The sequence below is a fragment of the Helianthus annuus genome, chromosome 16 (assembly GCF_002127325.2).
Source record: "Helianthus annuus cultivar XRQ/B chromosome 16, HanXRQr2.0-SUNRISE, whole genome shotgun sequence".
NCBI classification, from domain to species: Eukaryota; Viridiplantae; Streptophyta; class Magnoliopsida; order Asterales; family Asteraceae; genus Helianthus; species Helianthus annuus.
The window spans coordinates 10,478,302-10,493,047 of NC_035448.2; the positions used below are offsets into that span (position 1 = coordinate 10,478,302).

At 37.2% G+C, this 14,746-nt stretch overlaps 2 protein-coding genes across 4 annotated transcripts; one reads left to right on the plus strand and one right to left on the minus strand.

The window, feature by feature from the left end:
- The first annotated feature begins 558 nt into the window (after positions 1 to 558).
- Positions 559 to 5,306, plus strand: LOC110916327 (pentatricopeptide repeat-containing protein At3g53170). Of its 3 annotated transcripts, none has more exons than XR_004884721.1 (6): positions 559 to 1,176; positions 1,271 to 2,366; positions 2,462 to 2,608; positions 3,905 to 3,984; positions 4,164 to 4,266; positions 5,228 to 5,306. XR_004884721.1 is itself a non-coding variant. In XM_022161074.2 (3 exons), exons 1-3 carry the CDS (start codon positions 823 to 825, stop codon positions 2,482 to 2,484), a joined length of 1,473 nt encoding a protein of 490 aa, XP_022016766.1. In that variant the 5' UTR covers positions 559 to 822; the 3' UTR covers positions 2,485 to 2,784. The 3 variants fall into 3 exon arrangements, 1 of the variants encoding a protein (XP_022016766.1); XR_004884722.1 differs by having other exon boundaries at positions 4,225 to 4,266; positions 5,228 to 5,292; XM_022161074.2 differs by lacking the exons at positions 3,905 to 3,984; positions 4,164 to 4,266; positions 5,228 to 5,306 and having other exon boundaries at positions 2,462 to 2,784.
- A 1,680-nt stretch (positions 5,307 to 6,986) lies between these two features.
- LOC110916780 (transcription factor MYBS1) lies at positions 6,987 to 8,865 on the minus strand. The gene is made up of 2 exons (XM_022161445.2): positions 8,361 to 8,865; positions 6,987 to 7,730 (listed from the first exon to the last, which is right to left on the minus strand). Exons 1-2 carry the CDS (start codon positions 8,828 to 8,830, stop codon positions 7,271 to 7,273), a joined length of 930 nt encoding a protein of 309 aa, XP_022017137.1. The 5' UTR covers positions 8,831 to 8,865; the 3' UTR covers positions 6,987 to 7,270.
- Between the last annotated feature and the right edge of the window lie 5,881 nt (positions 8,866 to 14,746).

Below are 14,746 nucleotides of genomic sequence, written 5' to 3' on the forward strand. Positions count from 1 at the left end.
TAAAAGTCACATGTGACCTCTGCCTGCTGCACCATTTAACAAGAAAGTTATATGAATTTGCGACCTTCAGCAACAAAGTTACATGAATTAGCGACCATTAACAAGAAAGTTATATCAATCAGCGACTTTTAACAAGAAAGTTATATCAATCGGCGACCTTCAGCAAGAAAGTATTATGAATCTGCGACCTTCTGAAAGACTGTTAAATGATTCAGCGACTTTCAGGAAGATAGTTATATGAATTAGCGACTTTCAAGAAGATAGTTGTATGGAACAACGACTTCAGAAGGTCGCTGTATCAAACAACAACCTTCAACATGTTTTGCAGCTTTTGCAGAAATTCTGATTTTTGGTAGAATTGCTTCCTGAAAGTCGTTGTATGGAACCACAACTTACCTAAATCTGAAAACAAAAAGTTTGACCACCTAATGACACTCTTTTCTTGCTCAAACCACCTATTTATGCAAAAAAAATCTATTTTTTCGTTAGTTTTGATATTACTGATATACCCCCATCTTCTTCTACAAACTGCAATTTACTCTTTCCTTTATTATCTTCATCTTCCAGCCCCTGTAATACTCTCAAACCACCACCCCAAAGGCCCAAACCGTCCTCATCCTCATTCCGGTATCTTCATTCCCTCTACAGTTCGTTTGCTGCTGTTGGGACCAAGAAACTCTCTACAGTGCCGTCGGGCACCATCTTCTTCATCCAATTGAAAAATCATACATATAAAGCATATTTCCATTTTCCAAGCCGACAATTCGACTCAGTATGCAACAAATTCCCAAATTCTAAACACCCATATGATTTTCTTACAATATGGAGCTCTTTACTTTCGACAACAGTCGCCTCAACAACTTACCCTCTTCTTTACTCACTTCGCCCACCAAGTGTTTGATGAAATGCCTGAACCAACGCCCGCACTCTTTTTCAAACCCATCTTCTTTGCTTATCACAGCAGCCAAAAAGAAGTCTCACACCCCTTCTTCACAAGGCATCCAAAAGTCTACTGAGAAACAATTGTCTCGTATTCTAAGGTCAGAGGCTGCCATTGAAGCCATTGAGAGAAAAGCCAACTCAGCCACTGTTAAGCATACCCGGTTTTCGCCAAAACTTGTTTTGGAAGCTTTGGATAATGCCATTCGCCATAGACGATGGGAATCTGCTCTTAAGGTCACTAACCTTGTTTTATGTTGTGAAATTGGTCCATGAGTTTGTTTTATTGTTTATACCAAATTTACATGATTATGTATTTAATTGTGTTTAGATATTCGATCTTCTTCGTAGTCAACATTGGTACGAGCCAAGATGCCAAACATACACAAAGCTATTGATTTTACTAGGAAAATGCAAGCAGCCCATGAAAGCTGGCTTGCTTTTTGAGTTGATGTTGCAGGATGGGCTTAAGCCGACTATCGATGTTTATACCGCACTCGTTAGTGCGTTCGGTTACTCTGGACTCCTTGACAAATCGTTAGAAATCATTGATCGAATGAAGTTGATACCCGACTGCAAACCTGATGTGTATACATACTCGGTTTTAATAAATTGTTGCACTAAGCTTCGCCGATTTGATATGATTAAGCGTATTCTTGCTGACATGGAATATTCGGGAGTCGAATGCAGCATTGTGACGTATAATACTATTATTGATGGGTATGGGAAAGCGGGATTGTTTAAATTGATGGAAAATATGTTGACGGATATGCTTGAGGATGGGATGTGTCTTCCAGATGTTTTCACGTTCAATTCGGTTATTGGTGCTTATGGTAATTTAGGTATGATTGTTGAAATGGAGAAGTGGTTTGATGAATTTCAACTGATGGGGATAAAACCGAATGTGATGACATTTAATATACTAATTAAGTCGTATGGGAAAGTGGGAATGTACGACAAAATGGGGTCGGTTATGGACTATATGAGTAAAAGGTTCATTCCTCCAACTGTTATTACTTTCAACGTGATTATCGAAGCGTATAAAAGGGCGGGAAATATCAAGAAAATGGAAGAGGTTTTCTTGAAAATGAAGCATCAAGGATTGAAACCTAATGCGGTTACGTATTGTTCTCTTGTGAGTGCGTATGGTAAAGCTGGACTTATGGAAAAGATCGATTCAATCATGAGGCAGATAGAGAATTCTGACGTGATTCTCGATACAACGTTTTTTAATAGCGTCATCGGCGTGTATGGTCAAGCACGCGATACGAAAAAAATGAGTGAAATGTTGTTGGCAATGAAGGATAGAGGCTGTGAACCGGATGACGTTACGTTTGCTACTATGATTCATGCCTACAAAGCAATGGGAATGGCGGATGCTGCTCAAAATTTGGAGAATAAGATCTTTATGACCGAACATGATCCAGGTACTTCTCGATTACTTCTAGCACTCTTTAACAGTTTATTTCACTGAGAAATTGTGAAAACGGATTGACATGTTATTTCATATTGTTTTGATCAGGAACACGGATGATTGAGGGCTAATATGATCATATATAATGTGGATGATATGTTTTCAAAGAAGGAAGACATGATAAGTTCACTATCACTGCATCTTGCCCGATTGAACTATGAGCTATGGGGGAACATCGAACATTAGGGTTTAACGGTAAACGGGTACCTTAGGTTTATGTGTCGGTGTGTGTATGTTTTTATAGCTTCGCACTTACGTCGAGACACCTTATGTGCCAAAGTATCCCTTAACAAGAGTTTGTAAATTGGCATATTGTCTTTAAGTTTTAATTAACTTTGTACTGTTTCTCTTGGTATATATGTAATATATTTATCCTTTAATACTTCTGTAATTTCAAAAAGAAAAGGAATAACTTTTAACTCTTAATGCTAATGCTGCTTTAGCTTCCAAATTGATAGGATTTATCTTAATTAGGAGACGGTTATAATGGTCACTTTGTTTTCTTATGTTTACCGTGTCTGCGTATTTAACGATTAGCGGAGCGTTTCTTACCGTTTTGTTATTTTAATTATTTTTTGTGTTCTATTTTGGATAAGCATAATTTGATAGTATTATATACTGATATGAACATTATGCAGAAGTGATTGTATGTGACATGATTATGCTAAATTTAATTATTTAAATAGCAAAAATAAGCAGATAAATGAATTTCCATGGTTTTATTTCAGAGTAAATCTGGTTCTTTGTCTTAATTCATTATTAGTTTATCATATTAAGCTACTTTTTGCATGTGTCCATTTTTTACTTTCAAAATATACTTCATTGCTAAGCAGTCAATAGCGGTGCTATAGCAGTTAGCGGACCTCAGGGTGTGTAGCGGTTCAAATAGCGGTGGCCTATAGCGGTACTAAATACCGCTATTTGGCCGCTATTTGGAAACCTATATAGCGGTTATAGCTTCAGCTCATTAAAAATCCAAGTCGAAGAGTGTACTGCTTGGTCCTTAGTTGCTAGGTAATAACAGAGAAGAAATGGTGGCTAATCGAAGTTGCTGAATCGAACCTTACATGCTGATCGAACCTTACCTTCCCTGCTGTAACCGGAACAGAGCATCCATCATCATCATCGTCTAAAGAATGTGTATCCGGGAACAGTGTGAATGTGGATGCGACCGTTCCTCTTGCAGCAGTGAAGAAGAGATGGGGAGTGGGAAAACAGCGTATGATGAAAGTGAGGATGTTTATGGTTATTTAAGTTTGGGTATTTTAACATATAACCCCCTCCATCTTCATTAGTTTATATTTAGTCCTCATACTTTATATATATTTGTTCAGAGATGTATTTATATATATATAAAAATACATAAATTATGCATGGTATAAAAATTACCGCTATATCACCGCTATACCACCGCTATAAATTACATATCATATAGCGGACCTTGACCGCTATCCGCTATTTTACCGCATTAACTGCATAGCTTCATTACAGTTCAAGAGTTTGCCCCAGACGCCACCATCGTTTCAGCTGGATTTTATGCTGCAAAGGGCGAACCACTTGCATGCTGTTATGTAAGCTTCTCATTCGTCCTTTAGTTTACTTTTTTTCACCTCTCTAATGTAACTAATAAAATTTTATATCTTGTGATTCTTTCTCTAGTGGAAATTTTATACTTTGCAGCTACAATCTCCATATATCCAGTGAGTCTATAATTAATATGTTATTCCTTTTAAATCCGTACCCCGGACAGTTCTAGATGTATTGACGATCAAGAAACAATTTTTGCCCTAATATGGGACCCGTATTTTCAGATCTGCAATCACAATGGGGATCATATGCTTTTCAGGAAATAAGTGAGTTCATTGCTATCTTCTGGCCCATACCTTATTTTCCTTTTCTAATTATTTGAGCTATTAAATAAATATATATATATCTAAAGCCAACTTTTACAAATTAATGGTCTTTGCATAAAATTGTTATCGACCTTTATTACATGTTCCCTACTTCCCTTGCATGATATTCTTGAAAAATATTATAGGAAACTCTGGTGTTATGTGGAACGTACCACTCCAAATTCTTTTTTTTTTTCATTTCTCTAAGGTAGACACCATTGGCGAAGGATAAAAGGGGCGGGGAGGGGCGCCCGACCCCCCGAACTTTTCGCTTAGTAGTGTTATATATATAGTTTTCGTATAGAAATTTTTGGATGTATACGTTTTCGACCCCCCGGATCTATAGAATTTTTTTGGTATATACGTTTTCGACCCCCCGGATCTATAGAATTTTTTTGGTATATACGTTTTCGACCCCCGGTCTACTAGACACATTGACGACAATGCCTGTGCCTGTGAAATCTGGGCTCACATTTATCCAAATCTACATCTAAAAGGCAACATCTTTGTTTTCTGCATCTCATTTAACGCTGTGAAAAGAAATGTGATGGTGAGTTGTAGAGGTGACAAAAGGGGCGGGGTTGACAGCGATACTTTTTGTATTTTTCATAAACATTTTTTAGATTAAATATTGTTAGAATAATAAATATATTTTTGAATAATTCAATTTAAAAGTCACTTTTCCCTAGTTGATTTTAATTTCTATTTTCCCATTCAACCTATTAGATATTAGTCCATATCACCCGGTTCATAAGTAAAAAGGTCGAAATTGCTACATCTATTTTAGTTACTTTACCTAAGCTTTTTTTTACATTTGAGATCCCCAAAACGAGTTATTCAAAATTTGTGACTTTTAGCTGAATCTATATTTAAAAAAGTGATTGAAATCTTGACAATTTATTTTCCAATCTTTATCTTTCAGAAAAGAAGGAAAAGCGCTGATTGGTAACCACCATTGCAGAAAGTGGGACCAAAAATGTTTCTACAGCAACATCTTGTCTAAGCAGCTTCGCCTAAACTTAAGAAGGCGTATAATATCATCATTTTGGTTTTGTACTATCTTTGTTTATACTAAACGTAGTATTCGTTTTCTCTCAAGACTAGGTGGTCAAAGGCTCAAGGTGCAAAGGGCTCGCTTGTTGCATAGGCGCAAAAAGGCGACACACGAAAGGGAAGAAATCTAATAAAACAAATTATAGGCATTGAAAATAGTCTGAATGAGTTGTCAAAGTCGATCCAAGAGACAGTTCCGTGGTGCCTACTTTTTGCGGGATGATATTGTGTTAGTTGCGGAGAGTAAACAAAGTCTGAATGCGAGGTTAGAGGAGTGGCGGGTAGCTTTAGAAAGCAAAGGTTTAAGGATTAGTCGCTCTAAGACTGAGTATCTTTATTGTGATTTCAGTGGTGCATGCGTAGACGAGGACACTCAGATTACCATGGAGGGCCAAGTAGTTCCCCAGACAACTAAGTTCAAGTATTAAGGATCATTTCTCCAAAGGGATAGGAAGATAGATAGCGACGTAGCCCACCGTGTTCAGGTTCGATGGTGTAGGTGGAGAGCAGCCACTGGGGTATTGTGCAATAAGAGGTTTCCAGCTAAACTAAAGGGGAAGTTTTATAGGATGGCAGTTAGACCTGCTATGTTATACGGAAGAGATGGCTGGGCCATCAAGAAGACACATGCACATAAGCTGGACGTAGCTGAGATGAGAATGTTAAGGTGAATGTGTGGCACACCAGGCTGGACAAGATAAGAAATGAGGTTTTACCGGAAAGATTAGGGGTAGCTAGTATTTCGAATAAGATAAGGGAGGGGAGGTTGAGATGGTTTAGACATGTTAGGAGGAGGCAGGTGACGGCCACGGTGAAAACCGTGTAAACTCTCAATGTTGAGGGGAAGAGTAGTAGAGGCAGATTGAAATTGACTTGGGAGGAGCGGATTGGGTAGGATTTGCTAGACTTGCACAACTCTGAGTACATAGTCGAGCATACGAGTTCATGGAGACGTATGATTAAGGTTAAAGACTTTTAGGAGGATGTTTTGGTTTTGTATTAGTTTACCGATTTAGGACCATAGCTTTTTTAGTATGTTTCAGTGGCCTGTGAATATTATAGCTTGCATGTGTGTCTATTTCATGTGTTATCTTCTGATCCTATTATATGTTTTCACTATTTCTCGTGTTTGGTAGCTTAGTAAGAATATCTTCATTACTTTTTATGTGGTTATTTGTCTATACTTGTTTTTATTTGACTCTTTGGTTTGGATATGAATTTAGAGCTAGGGGTTTCACTGGAAGCAGTCTCTCTATCCTCCTGGGATAGAGGTAAGGTTTGCCTACATCCCACCCTCCCCAGACCCTACCAATAGCTTGGCTATGGGTGGGATTATACTTGGTATGATTGATTGATAGACGGCATACCTTGCGTCTGTTCAAGGCGCGTAGGTCTACGCTTGCTTGTCTTTGACTACATGGTATTAAGCGGATTGTTTTGAAAATATTATCATGCCTTTTGTTTTTCTTCTTTTTTTTACATCGACAGCCGACGATGTTTGACTGCTTAACTTTGGCACTCACCACCCGCCTCTGTGTCACATTTTGGACCTCAGAAAGTTGGAATAGAGGCCACCATTAGACTTACTTTGTATATCTATCCTGTCCCCTCATCAATCAAGTGCCATCTTCACAAATTCAGAGTATGGTACAACTTTTCATTGCAAGTGGTACAAATCATTTAGCATTATTCTTGCTGGTACAAATTATTGCAATGTAGAAAGTTTGTAAGACTGAAAAAATGTACATCTGCTGTTGAAAATTCTTGACCCAACAGAAACTGATCATTAAAAAGTTGCTGTGGTCCTACTTTTTGTCCTGATGAGCCTTTCACAATGCCAATTTTTCTGTGAAAGAAAAGCTCATTTGGACTGCATTGTCAAATTTTAGCACTATGACTGAGAATCCATGAATTATTGATGCATTGTTGGTGGTGGGGCCATCGGGTACGCCACCGGCATAACATACGGCAGATGGTGGCTGTGAGGCATCATCACCGGAGTGCCAACTGCCGACGGCATATGGCCAGGGGTGGCGGCAACCACTTGGCCCATTGGGGCTCCATACATACCCATGCCTGGCGGCATACTCGGTTGGTGGGGCCTATGTTTCATGGGCGCGCCAACCGTTGAACCATTTGATGGGTTTGTACCACCCGTGATTGGGATTTGGTACGAAGAGACGTCACCATTGTTAACGCTTGTAATGTCGTGAATACTCGTTCGCCTTCTGTCTCTATTCATGGAGTTCAATCTTATGAAGTATTTTTGGGCATGGCTTGCAACTTGTGTTGGTGTTCTTGATATCACATAGTTTCTTGAAATGCTTCTCCAATCTCCTTTACCAAACTTGTCCAATCCTAGTAAAAACAGCCTGCATTTGTACAACATGCATAAGAAGTTGTACTGAACTCTAGAGATAGGCCAGATCTAGTAAGACCATGTGTAGTGGTTAAGAAAAATAATGCCCCCACCATGGGGCATTATCCGACACGTGGCAACCCAGTTAGCATGGGGCGTTATTGCAAAAGTGGCGTAGTGGGAATAATGCCCAAATAATGCCCCTTCCAATCATTAAACAAAAAAAAAAACAAAAAAAAAGTTAACTAATTTCTTATTGGCCAGTCAAAGATCAGTCAACCCATCACACTCCCTTCTTGGCGTTTTAATAATAACGCTAACACAATTTTTTTTCAAAAATAACCCCCCAAAACGCTCTATGTAATGGGAGTGGGGGCGTTTTTTTTGGCTTTTTTTGAAAAATAACTTCCCACTACGGCTGTTCTAATAGAAATGCATGTTTTAAGTTCAATAGTTTCACACATTGTACACTAGGAAACATGAGTTTAATTGGTTTCTTGACACATACATGTCCCAATGGTCAATCACAACTTGTACCCGTCTACGCATATCATATTTAAAATGCGTTCAAGTGTAATATTATTCTCTATACGCAAAGCTACTATGTAACTCGATTATATAAACAATCAATAAAAATACATACCTATGCTCTTCTTCTGTCCATGGAATCCCTTTCCGACGTTCTTGTTCCGCTTTTGAATTCCCTTTTCCGCCACCTTGGCCAGTGGAATCATGGGCGAACCCAGAAATCCCGTTAGCGTAATTGCAAGACGAACGTCGATTTGAATTCGAGCCGTGCTGATTGCTGTCTTTGGTGGAAGATGAAGATGATTCCTCTCCAAGATACTTGGGAATGGGAATGAGTCCACCTTCAATGTCATCAACATCTTCAACAAGTAATTGGTAGTGTTGTTTCAACTCTGGAATGGTTTTGGTGGGTACAAGTGAAGCAATTTTATTCCATTGTTGTTTGGAATCCCCATTCCAGTGGGTGGCAATGGCATTCTCAAAGGCTTTATCCTCTTCTTTGCTCCAAACTTTTGATGATGACATGATTGTACCACTTGATTTAATGCTTGAACAGGATGTTTTAGAGAGGATAAGAAAGGGCATATATGTTGTGTATAATAAGAAGAGGGAAAGTGAAGGATAAGAATTGTGTATCAAATTGTATTAATGGAATAGGACCACTTTGAGGTTGGAGAGATGGGCATTTTTGTCATTTTCTTAATAAATAATTCTTCAATAGTTGAACACTATTTGCCACACCCAAAATTCAAAAATTCATAATTTTGAATATTGCTTTCTGTTTTAGGCATTTTTGTTCTCAACATATTGTTAACAATATTTTACACACATGTATATATGCAAACATAACACACACCCAAATATGTCTTTTGATAATTTGTAGTTGCAACTTGCAAGGGTACATTTATGTCAAACACAACCTGATATGTAGTAATATATGTTTGGTTTGAAATTTTCGTTTTCTAGTAATAAATTACATAATCAAAGATGATTAATGTGTATTAATTTAGATGTAAATTCTCATTTGTACTGTAATATATTTGAACTTTGTTAGGGAGTAAATTCATTTATATCTAGGATTATTGGTGTTTTTACAATTGTTTAGAAATAGTCATGACGTTAATCAATAGCATGTACAATTGTAATTGGTTTAGCGCATCACAATATACATGTGTATCCAACAGCATTGCGACAACGAAAAAAACTTATATATTATAATGAATGTATTGTACCGTTGTATACTTGTGTATCGAAATTCATTACAATAATCAATCAAGCTTTTGCAAAGTGTAAGCATTGTTGTGCAGGTTTTGACTTGTGGTTGTGTGTTATGCTTCGGTGCCTATTATGATAGTGCATTAACGTAGGGTCTAACACACTATTGTAATGTTTGACGCATTCTTACATACTTAGATGGTTAAAATTTAATGAAAAGCGAAACATTTAAGTGTTTATTTCACCTCTTTTTTATCATCATAAACAAAATTTTATTTCATATTGGTTACAATTTTACAATCAAATTAATCTAAATACGAATAAAAGACTCCATTAAATGCCACGTGGCATTTTCTCCTTCACCCTCATTATTTACATTTATTTTATTTAAAAATATATTTTGATCCTTATCCTAATTATTATTATTATTTATAATAAAAACTATTAAAAAAACTTGTCTTGACCCATTTTTGGGTCGGTGGGCTGGACTTCACGTATCAGCAATCAAATGGTTGTTAATTTAATTTTTTTTTCTTTTTAACAATTTATTTCACATACACTATAGTTATTTTTTAACAAGTTACAAGTTATAATATCTAACTTTTTTGAAATATATAAAACCACACTTTTGTTTTAATTTATTTTAATATTATATATATCATTTTTACTTTAAAAACTTATCAAACTTCAAAATACTAGAAAATAAATATCATATAATTTTAGTTTATAATATACTAGCTCCGCACAAATCTTATAAACGAAAAAACAATTGGATTTATCAGACGGAAAATTTAAATAATAATATAATTTATGAAACAATTGATATATCCATAACAATACACATATTCAACCGTGTGATAAAATAATAATATTATTTTACTAATCGTAAATCACATTTTTATAAGATCACAATGTATATTTTCTCAACCCTTGTGATCAAATTCATGAATTATGAATGTATAAAATTATAATATTATGACTTTTTAACCGTGTGATAAAGATTATATAGAAGTTTATGATTTACATTCTTTTCGATATCCATTCCAACCTATATGATACATGTGTTTGTTGTAACATTTGTGCCTGTAATCATTGTGAACAGTTCAATTATCAATAAAATAATGTTATTTAATCCCAATGTTTGTTTCGTTGTGCCTTACATTTTTCGTGTTTTGACTTTTGTTCAATTTCAAACTCTACATCGCTTTCTAGAGAATTATACGCAAACTGGTGCGAAAACGTACTCAGTTTAATGCGACAAATACTCCGGAACATCAACATATACTCAACATACCTTAAATAGCCTTTACATAACTTAGAAATAAGTTTTGAAGGCTTTGGTATGGCAAAAACAAGTAAATTCGCTTACAGGGACTAAACTTGACAAACTGCGAAAGTATGCCAATTTGAACTGTAACGAACATTCCGGAACATGTCCATAAGTTAAACATACCATAAATATCCTTTACATGGCTTAGAAATAGGCTTTGAGGGGTTTGGTATGCTAAAACAAACTTTTGGATCATTCAGGGACCAAAAATGTCAAAAAGTGCACAAGTTTGCACTTTCGCGCATAACTGACGTTCTGAATACATCCGGACATCCAAAAATTTATGTAAGCATCCTTATATTATGCCTAAGTGTTTGGCATAAGAAAAATCCATTCGTCGCGTCTTTTGGATCGTCTTTTGCGCTTATGCGCACTCCGTCGTAATTTACCGAACATCGCGACCGTACGGCTAAACGAACCGACATCCGACATATTTTTGAGCACATTTTCAGTTCCCTATACTTTAACATCATTTTAGAGCTTTGAAATGAGGTTAACGGAGCTTAAACGTGCCAAAAACGCATCGAATACCAAGTTTTGGCGCTGCAGGGACTAAAGTTGTAATTCTGCCAAACTAGGGCCTTACGGACCGTAAGGCAAAACCCATACGGTCCGTAAAGGGTCCCCAGATCAGCAGAATCAACATTTAATGCTGATTGGCTCTTCAGATTGCGAAAGGGTCGAATGCCTTTTCACCCAATGAAAGGCCAATGGCCAAATTCAGTGTATTTAACCCCTGGACACATGTACGCACGAGATCAAGGCACGATATTCGATAAAACGATCCTAACGGTTCCACTTTTCCTATAAATACCCCCCCCCATTTGTGTAAAAACCCACAAGAATCAGATCTAAAGCTCTAAGTTGAAACCATTGTTTCATACCTGAGCTATTTGGTCTTGATTAGCACTCGGGGACCCTCCGTAAGTCTTCTTTCGCTCTTTTATTCGCTTTTCGAGTCCGAAAGTCGACGTTTAGTTGACTTTCTGCATTGACCAGCTTATGGTCGATGCGAAGTTCATGGAACTTCGGGGACCCTCCGTAAGTCTTCTTTCGCTCTTTTATTCGCTTTTCGAGTCCGAAAGTCGACGTTTAGTTGACTTTCTGCATTGACCAGCTTATGGTCGATGCGAAGTTCATGGAACTTCATAACGTGAGCATGATCACGATGGTTATGGTCCGTAGTGACCATACCTACTGATTTCCCCGTTATCTAGGCTCAGTGACGAGTCGTAGTTTCGGCCAAAATGCGCATTCTTGCGTATTTTGTAACCAAACTACTCGTGAGCATCAAAGCCGTTTGTTTTGATGCCAAACCTGTTTTCTAAACTTAGTTAAGCATGTCCTAACATGCTTAGCTCGTCACTTTTAGTGTAGTGCTTATATAGGGTCGTAAGGTAAGCGATCTAAACCATCGCTTATACTTTCGAACCCGACCCATTTGGTCGGTCATTAGGACCCAACCAAACACATTAGGTGACCATAGCTATAACCTTCCGAGGTTATACCGTGTGGTCGCAATGTTAGGCGTTCCGAACGCGTTCTACGCGAACGACGCGTTAGGGTAACCTAAGCTACCTAAACGGGTCGTGATGGACCGTAAGCACTTAGGTTAAGTTTCATTTTAGTATGTAGGCTTGTTTAAACCATATTACACGAGTCTCCATACTCGTTTGGTTTACAAACCCGCGTACTATCCGATCCTCCGATTTAGGTCCGGTATATTAACATAAGCTACCTAATAGGTGCCGTTGATATTCCGTGATCTCTCGCATTTCCTGATTTTTTCACAAGAACAACAAAGCAACCTCAGGTGAGTACATAGAACCCCATCTTTTACTGTTTTCCAAACTGTTTTGGGGTGAAACACATGTGCCTATCTGTTACATTCATGCTTTCCATGTTTTCACATCATATGCCTGCTATGTTGTTAGTACATTATAGTACATGATTTCATTACATTTCATGCTATGTATGCCCATTGTGTGCGTACTTAGTACATTGATTTACATTACATTTCTGTTGCATATGTTTACTCAGCATATGGACACATTGATTTACATGAACATTTCTGTTGCATATGTTTACTCAGCATATGGACACATTGATTTACATGAACATTTCTGTTGCATATGTTTACTCAGCATATGGACACATTGATTTACATGAACATTTTTGTTGCATATGTTTACTCAGCATATGGACATATTGATTTACATGAACATTTCTGCTTCGTATGTTTACTTAGCATACTTAGTACAATTGTTTACATCACATGCCTACATTTTGTTATGACATTTGGTTTGTTTAACATGGGACAATACATTCATTAACATTAGCTACGCCGTTCGTTAGTAGGTAGTGGTACCATAGGAATTGACAACTCCCATTCCTGAAGTCCTGGGTTTGATAGGACTGGAAGGAATGACCGAATTCGATATACATAACTTAGATAAACCTTTAATTTGTTTAAGGGTTTATCGCCGCAGTCTCAAGGCTTGGATGTATGCATAGTTTACAATACCACATAAATGTTAATATCAATAGAGCATGCATTTCCCGCAGAACATAACGCTGATTTAAACCACGTTTTACTTCAACGACTTGTTTTGTGCATATGGTTTAAGTTGATACATTTCGCTTACCATACATGATACATTTTGGGATTACACATTACATGATTTACATTGAACATAAACACGTCGACATTGACATACACATTTGGTGGTTTACATTTGAACATAAACATTTGACATGGTTTACAATAACACTTGGCATTTGGTTTACACATGAACAATTTACATGGTGGATTGGTTTGGGTAAATGAGTTAAGTAACGTGGCATATGTAATATGATACAAACATGGTGGATACGCCGCTGGTACTTCCTATATATAAATGTTTGTATAATATTACATATCGTGGCGTTATCTAAGTCATTTCAGTTTAGACACATTGCATTTTACATGAATAACATATCCTTCACAAGACAATATTTTCACAACTACTTATCTTATTCAACTCATTTTACTTGGTTATTCATTTAACCTTGCACTTATTTATACATATCCTTTGATGTTATCGTTTTTCAAATGATTTACAAAGCAAGACAAAGTACAAGGTTCATGACTGACTGTTATTAAACATTCTTTAAACTCAAGTCATGAACCACATTTTCACAAAACCTATGTATCTCACAGGCATTTTTATGCTGACGTACCTACTTTCACATGTGTTTTCAGGAGCTGTTCCATAAGGCGTTGATCACATTACTAGGGCGGACCTGTGCCTTAGTGCCTAACAATGAAGTTAGAACTAGCATAATTATGTTTTGATTTCCGTACTCTCTTTCCAAGACAATGTAACACCCTTGTTTATAAATAAAATACAACTTGTATGCCATGGTTATGAAACAATTTAATTCTGTCCACGACACTCCCCGGCGTTTCCGCCGCGGTTGCATGTTACACGCGGCCGGGGTGTGACAGAAGAGTTGGTATCAGAGCCATTGGTTATAGGGAATTAGGTTATTAGTAATGCTTTGACCTAGACTATAACTTTCTAGGACCCTAACACAAGTTATCTTGTGTTTAGAGTTTAAACATGCACATCACCTATCCTTAGGTGATAACCACAACGGGAACTTCGGTTCCGAATCCGCTTTGAAAATTAATCATCTGTTCTAGGATGATTGATTACTAGGTTTTGAACCCTCTGTTATAAGGTTTTGAACCCCTTTGAATTTTCAAAAATCCCGTCAAAGTGTGGGGTTAATAGTGTGAACACGTGCGAACTGGAAGAGTGAATGCCTGTACCCTGGGTTTTCTGTCTAAGGCTAGAGTGTTCGTACAAATCCACATAATCGGACCAGTCACTCTTACCTGGGAACTCTTGGGGTGAGTGTTCACTTATAGGCAAGCATGTCTTCGCGATACACTAATTCTGACCCATTTACTT